This window comes from Pseudonaja textilis, chromosome 1 (genome assembly GCF_049901715.1).
Source record: "Pseudonaja textilis isolate UNSWEBS1 chromosome 1, rPseTex1.2, whole genome shotgun sequence".
Taxonomy (NCBI): domain Eukaryota; kingdom Metazoa; phylum Chordata; class Lepidosauria; order Squamata; family Elapidae; genus Pseudonaja; species Pseudonaja textilis.
Genome location: NC_141990.1, coordinates 88,761,551 through 88,779,668, shown reverse-complemented (window position 1 = coordinate 88,779,668; position 18,118 = coordinate 88,761,551). Strand labels below are relative to the sequence as shown.

Below are 18,118 nucleotides of genomic sequence, written 5' to 3'. Positions count from 1 at the left end.
GACTGATAGTAGTTCAGATTCTTGTAGAGAGCACAAGTTTGCAATAAACATTTATATATTTTTTGAACTGCTTGAGCTTCCTGATTTTCCCATGCTTGACACTAGGTACTTCCTGCTACTTGCCTCCAGGATCTGTCAATCAGCTAAACTAGACCTGCTAAACTTATATGTAAAAATAGCCTGACTGATAGACCACAGCCATGGAGAATGAATTGCATGAAACACTGGAGTTGCTACCCTTTTTGTATTGTGTCCTGTTAATGAGACTGGAGTACAGACATAAATTCATTCTTCATAGGAGTGTCTACATACAACTGCATGTGTAATTGAAGTATTGTTTTGTTTGCTGTAAGTGACTAAGTAATCCAGTTCTGGTTTTGTGGCCAGCAGCAACTGAAAATAGCCAATGGAATATGCAGAATGGTAAAGGAATAAGCAAAACAATGTCCCTTACCACAAATATAGAAATGGCAAATGCAGATGCCATATGATGCTTCTGGTTTCTAATAGTGGTGGTGGGGAAGCATGCTTTTGGATAGAACCTCCAACAACACAGCTGGCAAATCCTGGCTTGAACATAGAAAGCTAGCCCTGTTTTTAAAATATAGGTCTGGCACTCTGTCAAAAGATAGCCAAACCCATTTATATAAGGACCTCATTTAATATCGAAGCATTGTTTCACAAAGGGCTGAAGTTTAATGGCATGCTGCTTGGTAGCAATCGCTACACAATCATTTAAATTCAGTTCAATCTTGTTTTTATGAAACTACTGTATAAACAAGCTCCGACGTTATTTGTTGCTCGAAAATGACAAAGTAATCTACACTCTGGACATGGTTGTCATTACATATTTTGTTGGTAAGCCTTAGGCACGCTGGCCTCCAACCACCTCAGGCAAGTTGCCCAAATGGAGGGCCAAGCCACAAGATAATAACACTTTACAATCCACAGCCGGTTCTGAAGTCAATCAGTCAACAGCATTCTCAAAGTGATTTTTGCTTAACCTGGTTAGGGAACAATTTAAAAAACAGCTGCCAGTTAGAAAGCCAAAATGAAAAATATTTCCTCCTTGAGTGGATTAAAGGATGGAGAGTATAAATGAGAGACTCAAAGAGGAATCAGCACTGAAAGTATTAAAGGAAATATTCAGCAACACAATAAATCGAAGTTGCAAACCCACTTATTAAAAGTGTAACCATCTTACTCAAAACCCAAGAGGAAGATAATCTCATGTTGCTCATCAGTGAGCCACTCAGAGTGAAATTTACAGGTGCAAGTTAAACAGCAGGTTCAATAGAAGGAGTGAGGTTCCTCTAGTCATCCTGATGTTGTCTTCTATTTATATACTACTAAAACTCTTGTTGGGTAAAACACTGCAGGGTAACAGTTTTGAACAAAAGTATCTCTAATGTGCTAATCTACAAAATGCTTACAAAATTCAGGACCCATGACTCCCAAGGGAATGAAATTTGGGGAAGTTGTGCCTCCTTCAGTGCTATTGGCTGCTTGCTGTGATCACCTAATCTTTACTTTTAATGTTGTGTGACAATTTCTCAGTCAGTCTTGCAATCCTTCGCTCCTGCTCCCACTCAGCAGCAGCCACTTACTTACCTGCTGGGAAAGGAAGATTTCTGATGTTCCAAGCCAGATTCTCACAAGGAAACCCAATGGGGAAGCCTGCAGGAAATCAGAAGTCACTTCTCCCACTGCTTTTTTTTTTTGCCCACCCTTGGACATTCAGTTTTCTTGTTAGGCAAGGAAATATTTCTGAAATGATGACCCAATGGGACACGGGTTGTCTAGTAATATTTAAACAGTGGCTTTCCAAAGACAGCAACTCTGTTCTTATTGGAATCACTCATTGGCTATAAAAGGTATTGCTTTAAAAACACTCCCATAGGGGTAAGTAAAATCTTCCTCAATGCTTAATCTCTAATATATGTCAATTCTAAGCCAAACATAGAAATCACTTCAAAGTCACACCAGCTGTGTATTGTCTTCAATGAACCCTGCATCCTAGCTACTTTCTTCTAACCAGGTTGAAGGGTTAGCAACTTCTAGTGGGTCGCCTTTTCTTCAGTTTTCTCAATTTCAGTGGCCTATTATTCCAAGGGAAATTAGCAAGGTCTTCAAGTGTTCAGTTTTGGCTGGATTGTGTCCTTGGTGTGTTAGACAGAGTTTGGGGGAGACAGATTGCTCTTATCTTTATTGGAGATGTGCATCACAAATAAATATTCTGTTATATTTGCTTGCCTTTCATGCTGAAAAAGCTCAAAGGAAATTCAAAAAGAGCATCTCATGAATGGCAATTAGTGCCTGGAGGGTGAGAATGGTGAGAGAGAACAGGAGGCAAACCTGCTAGAAGGCAAGGCTTTCCTAATGAATCATTTCAGGAAGAGATGAGCAACTTTGATTCTAGATGCAGGAATTCTGATGGCTCTTTATCTTTTTGTAAGCATCTAAAAAGTATGCCATTCCCACCCTCCCCCGTACACAATTTCCACTGAAAAAGTTATGGATATGTAGAGCATTCCTAGTTTTTTCTTCCTAGAATTATATCCCCTTTATGATTATTAATCTGAATAAATTTGCACAGGTGCCCTCTTTCATCTGACCATGCACACTTGAACCTAGCATAAAAGGAAAAACAGCTTATAAAAATCCTTGCTTCCCCTTGCTTCTCCCAGGTTATGAAATTGTGACAAAATATACAGCCTCCAAATCAGTGGTGGAATTCAAAAATTTTACTACCTGTTCTGTGGGCATGGCTTGGTGGTGTGGCTTGGTGGGAGTGGCAGGGGAAGGATACTGTAAAGTCTCCATTCCCTCCTCATTCCTGGGGGAAAGTTATTGCAAAATCCCATTCCATCTCCCCACTCCACTAACCTGCTTTCCAGCTCCGTTCTCCTGTGCATGACAGCATAAGAAGATCCAGCTGATCAGCTGGGACTTGGGAGGCAAAGAATGGATGGGCCAGTCAGAGGTGGTACTTGCCGGTTCTCCAAACTACTCAAAATTTCCACTATTGGTTCTCCAGAATTGGCCAGAACCTGCTGAATACCACCTCAGCTCCAAATTCACTTTCAAGATTGTGGTGCACTTTACTTTCTTAAGAGTCAATTTGCTCTCCAGGTGTGTGTGTGTGTGTGTGTGTGTGTGTGTGTGTTTAAATGATATATGCTTTTACTAGAGAAGGCTACTGACAAGGAAGTTTTGTGTGTTTGTTCAGCAACCTTATTCCCTGCAGGAGATGAAACCAATAACTAATTTTCCCTCAGGGCAGGGCAAGGATAACAATTTTTCCCTTTGCATTTTGTCCCTAGGCAAGAACTGAGATGTATAAGCATATCCCATTTCATGCTAATGAGATAGGGCATTAAAGTGTCAGAGTTTATGTTCTTTCCCAAAATGTGTGGCATTCAGCCTATCTATTGGATAAGGTAATTCCCTTCCCAGTCTACATTCAAATCCAATTTATTATTACTGGCTTTCCCCTGGCAAAAATGTATAGCTTCTTTAATTACTTAAGAGTAAAGAGCATTTACCCAGCAGTACAATCTAGGTTATTTATACCAGTGCTGTTGTTGTTGGTATATACTCTTTTTTTTAGGGAGGGGGGGTTGCCTTCAAGTTAGTATTTGACTCTTGACAACTGTCTGGGCTACTTCCTGCAACTTTCTTGGCAACGTTTTTTTGGAAGTGATTTGGCCCTGTCCTTTCCTTGTGGCTGAGAGAGAGTGACTAGCCCTACATCTCCAGCTGGTTTTGTGCCTAAGGCTGGATTAGAACTCATGGTCTCCTGGTTTCTAGATGAGTGCTTTAACTGCTACACCAAACTGGCTCTGATGGTATACTTAGGCTTAGATGGAACCAAACTCCACAACTGGCTATTCTCAACCCAGTTATGGAATTGCATGCATGTAAATGATCTTGAGCATGTAAAATTTGTGTTGTATAACTGTGTTGTGATTAACTCTTTTAGTAGAGGCTGATGGAAGTTGAGGTGGAAGATTGGCAATTTGGCATTAGGGACATATCATCTTGTAGGTCTCCTTTTTACCAGGGCTGCAAAATTTATAATAGAATTGGGAAAGGGCAGTTCCTCCTTTCTGGGGAACAGTTCAGGAATTTGTTTTTATTTTTTTAATTTTGGGTATTCGGGTAGTCTTGGTTTACCAATTCCCTCAGAAAGTGACCGTTCGCAGTTAAGACAATGATGAAAAAGTAATTTTGTGATCAATCCATGCCCTTCTCAGGTGTGTAAAGCCAAGAAAAACTGATTGTGACTTAAGTGACTGCTTTGATTAATGATAGTATTGCTGGACCCAATTGTAGTTGCTAAACAAAGACCGTCTGTACTCCATCTTTTTAAAAGCTTCCATTAGAACTCTGTAGCATCTCAGTACTGCTAATTTTTCTTTCTTTAGAAAGAAACTGCCAAGTTTCAACCGCATGGAGCCAGGAGTCAGCTAAGGCTGAAGGAAGGACTGATAGATAATTGCAACTTCTTACACTATTTTGCATTTACTGCCTTACCAGCACTATATTCTAGGAATAAAATACAATAACATTTAGTGGGGAAGTAAAAGATGGACTTATTTGACAGTCTGGGACTTAATAATGTTGGCAGAGCTAATGATGATGAATTACCCTTTCTTTTGCCTGAGATTCAGAGAAGCGGTTGGTCTCATAACAAGATGGTGGTTTATGTTTATGGAATCTTGGACAGAATAATGGAAAAATAACTTCACTAATGGTGAAGTGATGTTTACAAAGCTATGTTAACATTTTTCATGCCGAAAAACTGGCTACATTTCAGCCAACCGTGTGATTAACTGCAACAATACACACAGCACATTTCCAAAGGTAGTGGTAACAACTCTATGCAGAAATTCTTAAGGTGAGCACATTCAACAGAAGTGTTGAGTAAGCATTCATTATGCCTGGCCAAATTTAAAACACTTTGTGGTCTGGCTGATTTATGATAAGCTTGTACTGACATCATTTTACTGAAAATGACAGAACTAAAAAGAAATCTTGACAGTGGAAGTTGCCCTACTAATATAGGGAAACTGTACACTAATAAAGAGGATAAATATTGATCTGATCTAGTCAAAAAGATGCATCTGCCATCTTGACTCTGATTAAGGAGTCTACACAAAGCAGAACAATTTTTTAGCTGAAGGAGAACCGGGAGTTGTTAAACCTAGGATGTCATTTCTCTCTCAAATTATCTACTACAGGTAGTCCTTGATTTCCAACAGCTTGCTTAGTGATTGTTCGAAGTTGCACTGAAAAAAGTGACCTATGCCTGTTTTTCACACTTATGACTGTTGCAACATCCCCATGGTCATATGGTTAAAATTTGGATGCTTGGCAACTGGTTCACATTTATGACGGTGGCAGTATCCCAGGGTTATGAAATCACCTTTTGCAACCTTCTGACAAGCAAAGTCAATGGGGAAACTAGATTCACTTAACAACTATATCTTTAATTTAATAACTGCAGTGATTCAGTTACTGAATGGGGCAAGAAAAGTCATAAAATGAGGGGAACTCACTTACAATTTTTTCACTTAGCAACATAAATTTTGGGGTCAATTGTAGCCATAAGTTGAGGACTACCTTGGAGAACGTGAAAGAAGTGTTCAAAGTTTTACTTGCATTGCATTATAGCAGCAGAAACAGTAACTTCTTAGTATCCTTCAGGAAGATTACAGAAAAGCCAAAACTCTACTTTATCGGATATATGAAGTCATACCTTCTTTGCATAAGAGAGGAATATTTGCAAATCAATCACATACTTAGGGCTCCTGATTAAATTTGGCAGGGAGGGAAAAGCACACTCACAGACTTCTTTCTTTGGCACAATTATCAGATCGTTAGGGAAGCTGTCTGGGAAATACAGTTCTTGAAATGTTGACAGCATTCAGCAGTGACAAGAAGAAAGTATCTATTCTCCAGCATTCATAGCCCAATCTGATATACTAGTATTTTAGTGGAAAGGTAATTCCTTCCTGGCCCCAGTCTTGCTAGCTAGGTAAGATATACCAAGGAAGAATACCAAGATTGTTCAGATGATTTATGAGGACAAAGCTGCAATCATGATCATCAGACAAGCTACCCTAGGAATCTGAATAACAAGTCCTATTTCTTCTTCTGGAGGCAGATATAACTGACATACAGTAAAACATGTTAAAATGATGCTTTCACAATTCTTCTCAGTCTATTTGACATGTGCTGGAGCCTGCAAATCCATTCAGCTTTTATCTGAAAAATAAGAACCAAGTATCATCTTTTTCTTTGCCTCAGTCCCCTAATAAAGTGAAAGAAAGACTGGCCTAAAATTACCCTTTTTTTTTTCTTTCTTTCTTTCTTTCTTTCTTTCTTTCTTTCTTTCTTTCTTTCTTTCTTTCTTTCTTTCTTTCTTTCTTTCTTCTTTTTTCCTTCCTTCCTTTCTTTTTCTTTCTTTCTCTTGATTTCTCTCTCTCTTTTCTTTCTTTCTTCCTTCTTTCTCTCTCTCTTTCTTTCCTTCCCTCCTTCCTTTCTTTCCATAGATTTTCTGCTTTTTTTCTCCTGGTCCCACATCACCTTCATGCAATTACAAACCCAAAGAAACAAAGGTTTAAGAAAAATAAAAGATATAAAAACAGAACATGATTCCCTCAGATGGGAACTAAGAGCAGAAAAATGGATATTTCCTTTGTCCTAATTCCCTTTTTTAAAGCCTTCTGCCAGGTTTCCCCTACTACTCCTTTCATGTTTACATAATCATTGCTCAGGAGTTTCAAAGCAATCTACCTTGTGATTTTAGTCTTGCTCTTAAGCTAGAGATCAAAGGGAAGCCCCACACATTTTGCTACCTGAGGGGCCTAAGCAAATGATGTTGCCTCCTACTTACCTAATCCAACGTAATGTTTAATAATATTTTTAATTTGACATGTGCTTATATCTAAGATCCATAGACCAAAGAAAATGGTTACGCTTTGGAGCCAGAACATTCAACCCTTCATGGACTTTTGACCCAATCAATCCATAGTACAAAGAAAAACATGCTCTACACTAGTCCTCATTATTTATCCCCTTTATAACATTAAGAATTTGAAGAGTCAGGTCATTCAGTGTTTCATATGCCTAAACTGGACTGAGGCTAAACAATTGCCTGGCCTTAGTATCGGCTTATTTATACATTTCAAACTAAATCTAAATGTATAAACTAAATCTAAATGTATAAACTAAATTTATACATTTCAAACAAGTATCAGCTTCTCAGAAGCATGTCTTCTTCTCCATCTGTGTAGCACATGGAGTGCCAAGAGAAATCTGCCTTCCCTGATAATAAAAGAACACTAAGATTCAGCCAAAAAGATGCTAAGCATTTGCATTATTTTTACTAAAAATAATTGAATTTCAGTGATTCAGTTGACTAGTCTTCAGAGTAAAGCATGATGGGAACAACATTTGCATCACCTATTTTAAAAAAAACCTTCAAAATGCTATTTACTATAACTAAATTGAGAGTAAGGGAAACGAGAGAGAGAGAGAAATTGCTTCCACTTATTTTTATAGCTGTAGGGTTCTGTTAAAATATAGGCAGCTAGCCCAGATCTAGCTGGCATTTTTGATATTCCCCATAGGAAAAATCATTATCATTCTAAAGAGTCTAGTTTGCAGCCCTTTCTTGGAACTTTTCCTGGTTTTCTAATGGCAGTATTGCAAGTAAACAAAGCATAAGGAATCTTTCATATGAATTAAACTGGAAATGCAATTTACCAGAGCCAGGCAACTCCAGATGACCGTAAATATAGTTACAGGCAAATAATTCTGCAACCTGCCATTTTCCCAGGAGCAAGCCATCAGGCTCAACACACTATTCCATGCAGTCTGCACCTATTTGCAATTTATCCCCTCCTCTTCGCCTGCAAACTATAATTAGAGAAAAGAGTCCATCCTAGAAAAAAAAATCATTCAAAGAAATCAATTCTGAAAGTTGTTGCCTAAAAGAGTAGACTGAAATCTATCTGTTCTGTTCATTGCACCAAGAAGAATTTGGACAAATATTTGGAATACCTTCAGGGAACAATAAGATAACAAGAAGATCGAAGAGTTAGTCATACAAGGGAAGGGGGGATCAAGGAAGGAAAGAAGGAAGGTGATGCATTTAGGAAGAAAAGATGAATTATGAGAACTGCCTTCAAATATCTGAAGGGGTCTCATAAGGAAGAAGGCCATGTTTTTCTAGTCAACAAAGAGTTCCGGATTCAAAGTGAAGGTCTTACATTACAAGAAAGCAGATTGCCATTGAAGGACATTTCCAACAGTAAGAGCAGTTTTACCACAGAACCAATTATGTAGGGAGATGGAAGGCTTCCCTTTGTTGGATGAGCTCAAACAGAGATTGGTAGCTTTCTGTTGGAGATGCTGTAGTATCTCTTCTTGCAAGGTGTAATGGTGGAAAGGGCCAGAAATAATGGCCTGACTCCTTCATGATTTATCCTAGCCTATCCCAGGAGGCAAGACTAATGAGAAAACCTTCTCATTTCTGGCACTCTGAATGAAAAAAAAATGTATTGATGTTTTGTCTGTGGAGATTCTCAGGTATCCAGGTCATAGTTCTCTCAATGGTACTTTTTCAAAAGGCAACAGGACTGGTTTTTTTCCTTGAGGAAAAGAACACGACGTTTTATTTCTCATTCAAGAAACTCCCTCAGTTGTGATAGCCAGAGTGGGGGAGGGGGGGTAGAAGAACAGGTGTTGCGAGTTGAGACTGGATGATGGGGGATGGAAGGATAGGTTCTGACAGGATGGGATGGTGGTGGTGGAAGGATTGTATTTGTTTGCAGTCATCTGGTCATTAGCACTCTCTCTGAGAGCTCTTGAGGCCACTTGGGGATTATTTTGTCTCTTATGGTCACCTGAGTGCAAATGTGTGTGGAAACTGCTGAAAGGACTGCATTGTAGACAGGGGATATGTCACGCAGTGGTGGGATTCGTTTTTTTTTTTTTACTATTGGTTCTGTGGGTGTGACTTGGTGGGCGTGGCATGGGAAGGATACTGAAAAATCTCCAGTCAGATGTGGTATTTGCCAGTTCTCCGAACTACGCAAAATTTCCACTACTGGTTCTCCAGAACTGGTCAGAACCTGCTGAATACCACCTCTGGATCTGTGGTGTCTCATCCCTCCCCTCTGTTGAGAGATGGCTGCTCAATGTAAATGGCCTCTTTTACCCCTCTTGTTGATTTTCCAAATTAAATCGGGGGTGGGGGGGCTTGTTCAAGTCAAGCTTGAATCCTAGTTATTTCATAGGGACACTCAACTTTCTGACAGTGAGAACAATCAACCAATGGAACAGCTTGCCCTCAGAAGTTGTGGGAGCGCCATTACTTGAGACTTTCAAGAAGAGATCGGACTGCCATTTGTCAGAAATGGTGTAGGGTCTCCCGCTTGGGTGGGGGGTTGGACTAGATGACCTACAAGGTCCCTTCCAACTCTGATTATCTGTTAACTGGCAACTATGTGGAAATAAATTATTGACTTCTTCCAGATTTTTTTTTTCATGTTTCATCCAACCTCCAGTCCTGTAATTTTTGGGAAATTTCCCAATTTAGTGCTACTGAGACCCAAATCTGTTTAGCTACCAAGCACAGCATTTGGAAGATGGTTGAAGAAAATATTCAAACATACCCTGATATTGTAGCTAAACTTGACTTTATTTGTTACTTGGTTAAAGCTCTTTGAATTGGTTATCCAATATAAGCTTTTCTATCTTAATTATCAGGCCAGTGAGATTTGGCTTGTTTGCAAGTACTGACTTCATAATGTTGCAAGTGTGTTTATATTTTAATGTCTATTGTTATACTTCTTGTATCTCATATAAGATCTATGACACAGGGTGAGATAGAAATGTTTTTGAAAGTACAAACATTCACTAATGATAGATAAATTGTTAGCTTGATAAGTTCAATGGAATTGTTTTCTTCAATATCAGAGTAGCTTTATATTCTAGATACTAGAAACAAACAGCAGTAAAAGGCCATCATAGGTATACCATCTCTGTAAACAGCTGGGTTGATCTTTGAAAGAGAAATGGTACCAGGTTCAGCAACACAAAGAAGAGAGAATCTGAATTTGGACAGAGAGATTGTATTGTGAGAACAAATTCAATGTATTTTGATTAGGATGAAAATTATGCCCAGTTATGTATAATCCACTCAGAAATATTTTTAGAACTTCAACACTGGACCATGCCAGGAGGAAGGTAGAGTCAAAACTGAGACAGGGAAAGACATACAAGTTGGGGTCGGGGGGGGGGGGGAGCTTGCAAGAGTCACAGAAAGATACTTTATTACCTGAACAGAAGGATTTTAGTCAATCAGAAATATAGCATATCAGTTCTACTATGAAGCTATATTGTTTTTTCAAAACTATCCTGAAAATAAACTCTACTTTTATTTAAAATTATAATGAAAGGAAAACAATTTTCTCTTCCAGCTTCCATGTCTTCTTTCCCCAGCTCAAGGTTGATAGAATAATCACTATCTATTTTTAAAAAGTGAACCAGATCCATTATCAGCACTGTGATTCATAAATCCTAACTTCAGTTTTTCAAAAGCAAAGAAAATTAATTCCCGTCTCGTGCAGAAGGCTACATTCTTGTTCCCATTCATCATCTATTTGTTGTTTTAGCCTTTATCCAGCAGATAAATAAGCTTTCTTTTAGTAAAATTGGAGATAGTTGAGTTTACTGCTTTTATCTGTCACAGGGCTTAAGCAGAGCATCATTTCAGAAGTTGTGAAACTGCAACCATTTTCCCCTTTCTTCTCTCTCCCACACTGTACAATTTGATGTAGAGCACCGCATGATTTCATGAAATTTGGAGCTGATCTATCATAACAGGCTGAGCAATTAGCCTTCCTTTACACAATGAAAAGCCAAGATAAGTGAAAGAATAAAAACTTGCACTTCAAAAGAGCTCTTATTAAAACCATCTGGAGACAATTTAGACCTACAAAAAGGGTGTCAACTGTTTAGGTTAGATAGCAAATGTATTTTAAATATATTCTCTCCATAATCAGATCTGACTTGGATTAAAAAAAACAAATGGATATGCTTACTGCCAGAACTTAATTTTGCAGAATATTGTTCTAGTTTTTTAAAAAAGGCAATATTTTCCTCAACTTTTAAGGAAAATTAAATTTGAAGAATATAGAAAAACCTAACTAACAATGATAATTCACTAAAACCAATGGAGTTTTCATGAAAATCCTGACTAAAAATCCTTCCACAAATCTCCCCCTGCCCTGGTAGCTGAATGTACATGTAAAATCTTCTGCAAATGTGCGGGGGTTAGGATGATGGGACCAGTGGAAATTAAGTACTCAGATAGCTTGGCTTACAAGAAATAATACATGAATGAAAGGAGTGGCAAAAGATGGAGTCTTTTTGAATGGAGTAATTCTAAAATCACCAAATTTTAGTATTTAGCCAGTAGAAATGTAGAAGTTAAATAGAACAAGGGAGATGGGACAGTTTAGAAATAAAATAAAGTAAAATAAATAAAATAATCGAAAGAAAGAAAGAAGAAAGAGAGAAAGAAATCAATTTCAGTTCAAATGGTAAGGCATAAGGTTTTTGAACAGAAGACATTTGTTTTAACATGACAAACTTAACATAAAGTATACAGTGGTACCTTGGTACTGATGGTTAATTGGTTCCAGGAGGTGTGATGAGTACCAAACAATGTTTTTTCCATATGGAATAATATAGTGGGTTACAAGATAGCTGACACCAACAAGTTCTAGCTTGTGCATTGAGTACCAAGTAAATGAGGAGTACTGGGACAACATTTTCATGTCAAAATGTGTTCAATACCAAATTTGATGAATTTCAAAGCAGTTGAGTACCAAAGTATCACTGTCATTATATGGTCTGGAGTTGTGTGCTTTTTAATTTAGTGAGTTTGTTCATGGAACCGAGTTGATAGATGACTGATCTGTTGCCCTCTAATTAAAGATGATGTCACTTTGCAGACAGAAATGAGCAGGATATAAATTTAATAAATAAATAAATTAAAGATTCTATTTGAAATAAGGCAACGCCGCTCCTTTGGGGGAAATAGGGAGATATACCTGAGAGCGCCTGAAAAATTAAAGGATTCTGTCTTTAACTTTGCTCTTTTTAAAGATACTTTTAAAGTTATTTTCTGAATTGAATTAATATTTCCCACAAATTTCTTGATGGAGAAGTATAAACCAACAAACATCCCACAAAAAATAAAGACAGACTATTTCCATATCATGCCAAGAAAAATGGTAAGATCTGTTAATGGATGTAACTGAATTTAAAGTGATTTTCCTAGGTTTTTTTTAAAATCTTACATACTTATGTAAAATGAGTCACATGAATGAAATAATCTATATAGTCTGCATTTTATTTCTTTTTGACCTTCTGCTTACAGTTAGCAGCCCTAACAGTGTGTGGATGGCTATGTGTATAACCTATTTGTGTGTTGATACTGGTAAATCATGTAATACAGAGACTCTGCTTGTACCATATTTTAAGCTAATGACATGAACTTCAGGGAAAAGAAACAAGCTCAGACTACAGGAATGCATACAGAATGCATTCCAGGATATTGCTTCAGGGTGCATATCAATTATGAATTGTACATTATTGCTTTTGTGCTCTTATGACTATAGAGTTGTGGAGACAAGGACAAGAATGCATTTATTTCCTGTTTATTGAAAGTCAGTTTCATTGCTCATAGCTTGAATATTTAATTCATTTCCACTGTAACTGAAAACTTTTTATAAATTATAAGGACAAAGTAAAAAGGGATTCTTTAGATGCCTGATATTATTGGATATAACTAATATCATATCTGAATCAGCTTGCTTGCCCCTATTTGTACTATTTTAGTATGTTAGGGATCTAACTGGATATTGCTGGCCTGGTGTAGCTTGCAAACCAATCTCTGCAAAGTAATGGGTCTTGAATTCTAGCTTGGGCATAGGCTGTGGGAATACAGCACTGATGTGAGAATAATTTGAACCACAGATCTCCATGGAAGCAAATAATATAATAGATCTTTCCTCCAAAAAAAGCTTACTGGAAATTGATTCTAACTCTAGGTTACAATAAAAGCCATTCATATTACTCAGTATATACTGTCAGTAGCAGGATATTTGGGATTCCAGCTCAATACAAATTTGAATTTGTATGTTAGGGATGCCAACAATGATGTACACAGGTAAAATAGAAATGAGAAATATGAAGGTTTGTGTTAAGCAAAGAATGATAATGCGGAATTGCATCCAAATTATTTTTGAATTTACCTTGTCAATGGTTTCTATTGTTCACTCGACTCTTATATCAGCACCAGAAAAAGCAAGAATTTGTATAGAATATGTAACCTTATTCCACAGTGAATGATATAGCTTTATATTAACAATTGGTCTTGTAACATTAATCTGCATATGATTTTCAATGGGGTGTACCTGTTAGGACCATGCAAGCAACTCCCTGGTCCTTCTACCTCCTCAATCAAAAGCCTTCCCTCTCTCTTTTGTCTCTAGCATGACTTGGTTAGTTAGGATCTTCAAATATGTGTTTCAGTGTTCCGAAACAACCTGCGTTATCTGAGAGGCTAAGGGCAAAAGAATTAAACTTCACTCCAGCACAGTCCATTTTTTATCTACAGCTTTGCCTCTTGATTCTGGGACTTTGTTTAAATCCATAGCCTAAAACAGTCTGAAAACCCGTGACTTAGCCAAACTCAATAGCCTAGGCAATCTGCCCTCCACACACACATCCCACACTTTTAACAAAAATCTGACAATACACAGTCAGAATCATAAGATCTGTGGGCTTCCAGTCTTTGGGAGAAATGCTTGCTGAGTTTAAGCAAAACATGTTGCTAATTTCATTGGAAGGTGAAGCAATTGGGATGGGATTTCCATCACTGTACAAAAAGTTGTAGGTTTTTGATTGGAGTGTCACACCTACTTATTTTTTCTATTTTATTTTATTTATTTATTTTGCAGATTTTGACACACCTCCCAATGCCCCTGTGGAATAATAGTCCTTCACACCCTACAGGGTTTGCATGGGATGTTTGCAGCAGAATTGTGATGGGGTGCATTTTTCAAGGTCAAATGCACTATCACTGGGAAAACTCTGCCAAAGGACACTACTGTAATTCATCATTTTGTGTTGCTGTACCATCAGTTTGGCTCAAAAGTTCCCTTTTGATCAGCACTGCTTGCTAGCAGGCCTTACCAAAACTTTTGCAGAAATGAACAGTGGACTGGCTTCATGTTTTGTTGAATAATACATACGATCTTTCTTGTAGGATATCCCCTTCTAACTGGTTATTGTATTGATTTTGCCACTTTTATTTTCTGAAATATAAGTTTATGAAACTATTCTGATATTGAATTTATATATGCACGCACACATCCACATATATGCAAACCATTTTACTTCTAATGTCAATAGCAAGTTTATTTTGCCCTAAGATCCACTACTGTTGGTTAGATTGTATAGTTTACCTTTGCATGATCTATTAATAGGAATTTCAGCAGAACTCAGCAGATATTTTATAACAATATCACACTTATCTTTAAGTCATTGAATACTATGCACAGACTAGGCAAACATATGGAAGAAATCAGGATAAGTGAAATTTAGAATATGTGGTTGAACTTAAAACCAATATTAATCTCTTGTGCATTCCCATGTAATATCCAATTTCCCATAACTTTAAATATATATTTTCCTTAGGTATCTATAGAATACCCTAAGCCACACATTCCATACAGTGAGTTTTGAGCTGCTAGGTATCCCAAATATTATTCCAGTGACTAACTAGCCATCAATGGGACAAAACCCATTCACTCACATCAGCATTGTAGTCTCTACTGAGAAAGTTGGTTTATCTACTGACAGGGCAATAATGATGGGTCAAGATGAGCAGAAGCATTTTTCTAAAGAAATAAATAGGTGTCCTGACCTCTAATGTCTCTGATTGGGACTATGCAGATGGAGAAATGAGAATTTGCTTTGGCCTGGAGCACTGAGTGAATAAAAGCCAGAAGTCTCTTCAAATGGAATTTCACCTCAAGTGAACCAAACACAAGGCATGGGTGTTTATACAAACCAGCAATTATTATGGCGTACATTTCTCACATTCCACAGTTCGGTCAGAATGTAGAATTTGATGAGCACGTGAGAGAAAAAGAAAAGGCGCCAGCTGAAGTAGCATTGATATTTTTTATATGAGACATGTGTCCACCAGGGATGCCATAACAAATAGCACTGGAAGGGGGAAGAGGTTTTGGCATGCTGCAGTGATTATCCCTGACAAAACTTCAAAGACCTACTCTCATATACAGTTACAATTCAGTGACAGGTAGTCCTTGACTTATGACCCCAATTGAGCCATTGGTGGGTTTTGTCCTTTGTATTTTACGACATTTCTTGCCACAGTTGTATAAGTTAATTACACAATTTTAAAGTGAATCTGGCTTCCCCATTGACTTTGCTTGTCAGAAGGTCTCAAAAGCTGATCATGACTCTGGGGCAGTTGTCTGAATTTTGACCACATGACTATTGGATGCTGCTACTGTCGTAGGTGCAAAACATGGTCATAAGTCGCTTTTTTCAGTGCCATCGTAACTGTCACTAAACAAATGGTTGTAAGTTGAGGTCTACCTGTACAGAAAACAAACTAAACAAATGTGAATTTGAATAGAATACTATATAATGAATCTTTATCCACAATAATACTAATGATATTGTAGAAGGCCTACCTGCCAAAGACTAATTGTGATCTTACTTAAGACTAGGGCTGTGACCCTCATTTATAACAAGGAGTAAACATTATTAAACTCAATGGTTTTACCCTTTTGTAGATGTCTGTAAGATTGCAAGTTAAGCAGACTCTGAGGAAAGCAGCTTGGTACAGAAAGGGGGAAGACCATGTACGGTTACACCAAATGTGCAGCTGTGGGAATTGTTTCCAATTTTCCACTTCATGCATCAAAATGAGTTCCTTGCGGTGCCCAACTGGGTCACGCTTTCTGCTGTGGCGAGTTAAGAGAGATGGCGCTTCCGGATTGGAATCTCTGTTCTGCATTTAACCACTGGGCTAAATGGAAGTGACAGTCTCCTCCATATAAGGCAGAGGGAGGGTGAATGGAAATTGGTGAATGAAGGAACAGCACAATCTTCCTACTCTTACTATTGTACTTCACATTAAATATATGGTTCTAATATAAACACACACACACACATATATTATCCATGTAGAAAGGATTTAGGTAGAAACTGGGCTGGAAATCTCTTCGCTCCTGTTTCTTAATCATCTGTTCTCGATCTCTGTATTGCCATTCTAAGAGGGAAAATGTTGCCTGGTTGATTAGCTTATTCTCATGAAATCCAGAACTGCTGAATGAGAGGGTGCAGTTAGCAGGACTAACAAGGAAGACTTTGTAGGCAGCTGTGAGCTTGTACCCAGACAAGGGGGCATCATCAGCTAAGCATTACATCATGGGCACAATTTTCCCCACCTCAAAAGCAAACTGGATTTCATCTGTTATATCACATCGTGCAACAAGCTAAGAAGGAGCCAGAGAATTTAGCGAAATTAAGCTCTGTATTAGTCTTCCAGTGCAAACAATTGTTGCCAGTTCTTCTTTCCTGCCTTAGCACATAGGATCGCGATTGCATGGAACAAACCTTGCATGGAACAAACTGTGGTTACTGGGTAGGTTATAGAATGTGACACAGTTTTGCTGAACCTGCAAATAGCTCAGCATCCAGAGATGAATGGAGGAGAAATAATGCAGCACTTTGGGAGATTATGAATGAAAGGGTCACCAACGGCTTGAATGCTAAAATCTAGCATTCAAAAAAAGCTAAAAGCCACACAATGGGAGAGGCTATAACAGGGCTAACAAATATCATTTTGCTGTTCCTCAGTATTCTGCCTTCTATTTTCATGCACAGTTCTTTCCAACATTTGTCCTTTCCATCTGTCCAATGACCAAATCAATGACCAATGACCATTTTAGTGGGGGAGCAAAGTAGGTCAGGGTGCATTCCCATTTTCAGATGAGGAACTGTGAGGAAGGAGAGAAAAATGAACAAACCTCCCCCCCAACAAGAGAGCATACAGCCAAATGCAGACTATCAAGCCATAAACAAAGTTGCGATGGATTGAATCAAAGATCTATTGAATTCAGTGAACTCCAGATGCCTCTGGAGAGATCACAACACAAGATGCAAAGGCAACAAACCTCTCCATCCTCTGTCTTTGCCATTCGATATTCCAAGATACACTGCCTCTGAGCATGGAAGCTCCATCTAACCACTATTGCCAAATTCTGTAGAAAACAAAATGTAACCTCCTGAGTTCGGTTTATACAGAACCACTCTGTCTACCATCCAAGCTCATCCTGACCGCAAAATTAAAACTGATGTACTGCCATGCACTTCTGCTTGGTCCTCCACTTTCTGTTTAAAACAAATCAAGAGTCCTGATGTCACTCAATTGCACTTGTAAAACCATTCCAAATGAGACCATTCAGAGAGAGAGAGAGAGAGAGAGAGAGAGAGAGAGAGAGAGAGAGAGCTCAGTCAAATAGGCTTTAGCATCACCAACAAGCCCTGGGTTGAAAACATTCTTCTTACCCTCTTCTTAAAAAACTGAAAAGCGGAGCACTTCTTGACAGGAAAGCCATTCATGTCTCTATTGACCATTTTCCTCGAGAGAGAGGCGTCCAAGGGGATAGATCCAAAGCAGGGCTTGCTTAGCGAGTCGGACATCCGTTTCCCTCCATGCCTCTCCTGGAGACGGAGGCTGAAGACCGACGAGGAGGAGGAGGGTGGGGGAGGAGGAAGAGGAGGAGGAGGAGGGAGGACCAGAGAGGCAGAGCAGCCTCTGCTCAGGCGGCTTCGCCCTCACACCTTCATTGTGCTGAGCCGGCTTCTGCACCAGTAGCCTCTCCCGCCTAGCCTTGCCTTGCCTTGACTTCTTGTCCTCCCAACCTTCCGCTTAAAACATCCTCGGCACCCCCCTATCCGCATCGCCCGGGCTGCTGCGCAACCCCAGAAA

General features: G+C 38.6%; 1 protein-coding gene across 2 annotated transcripts in view; it reads right to left on the bottom strand.

Moving 5' to 3' along the window:
• The window catches only part of SGK1 (serum/glucocorticoid regulated kinase 1), a 75,149-nt gene extending 57,256 nt beyond the window's left edge, over nt 1-17,893 (bottom strand). The window contains exon 1 of one of the 2 annotated variants that reach the window (XM_087940662.1): nt 17,695-17,893. In XM_087940662.1, coding sequence (XP_087796788.1) covers nt 17,695-17,829 — 135 coding nt within the window. In that variant the 5' untranslated portion in view covers nt 17,830-17,893. The remainder of the gene's footprint in view (nt 1-17,694) is intronic. The other variant, XM_087940666.1, reaches the window with a different exon arrangement.
• Between the last annotated feature and the right edge of the window lie 225 nt (nt 17,894-18,118).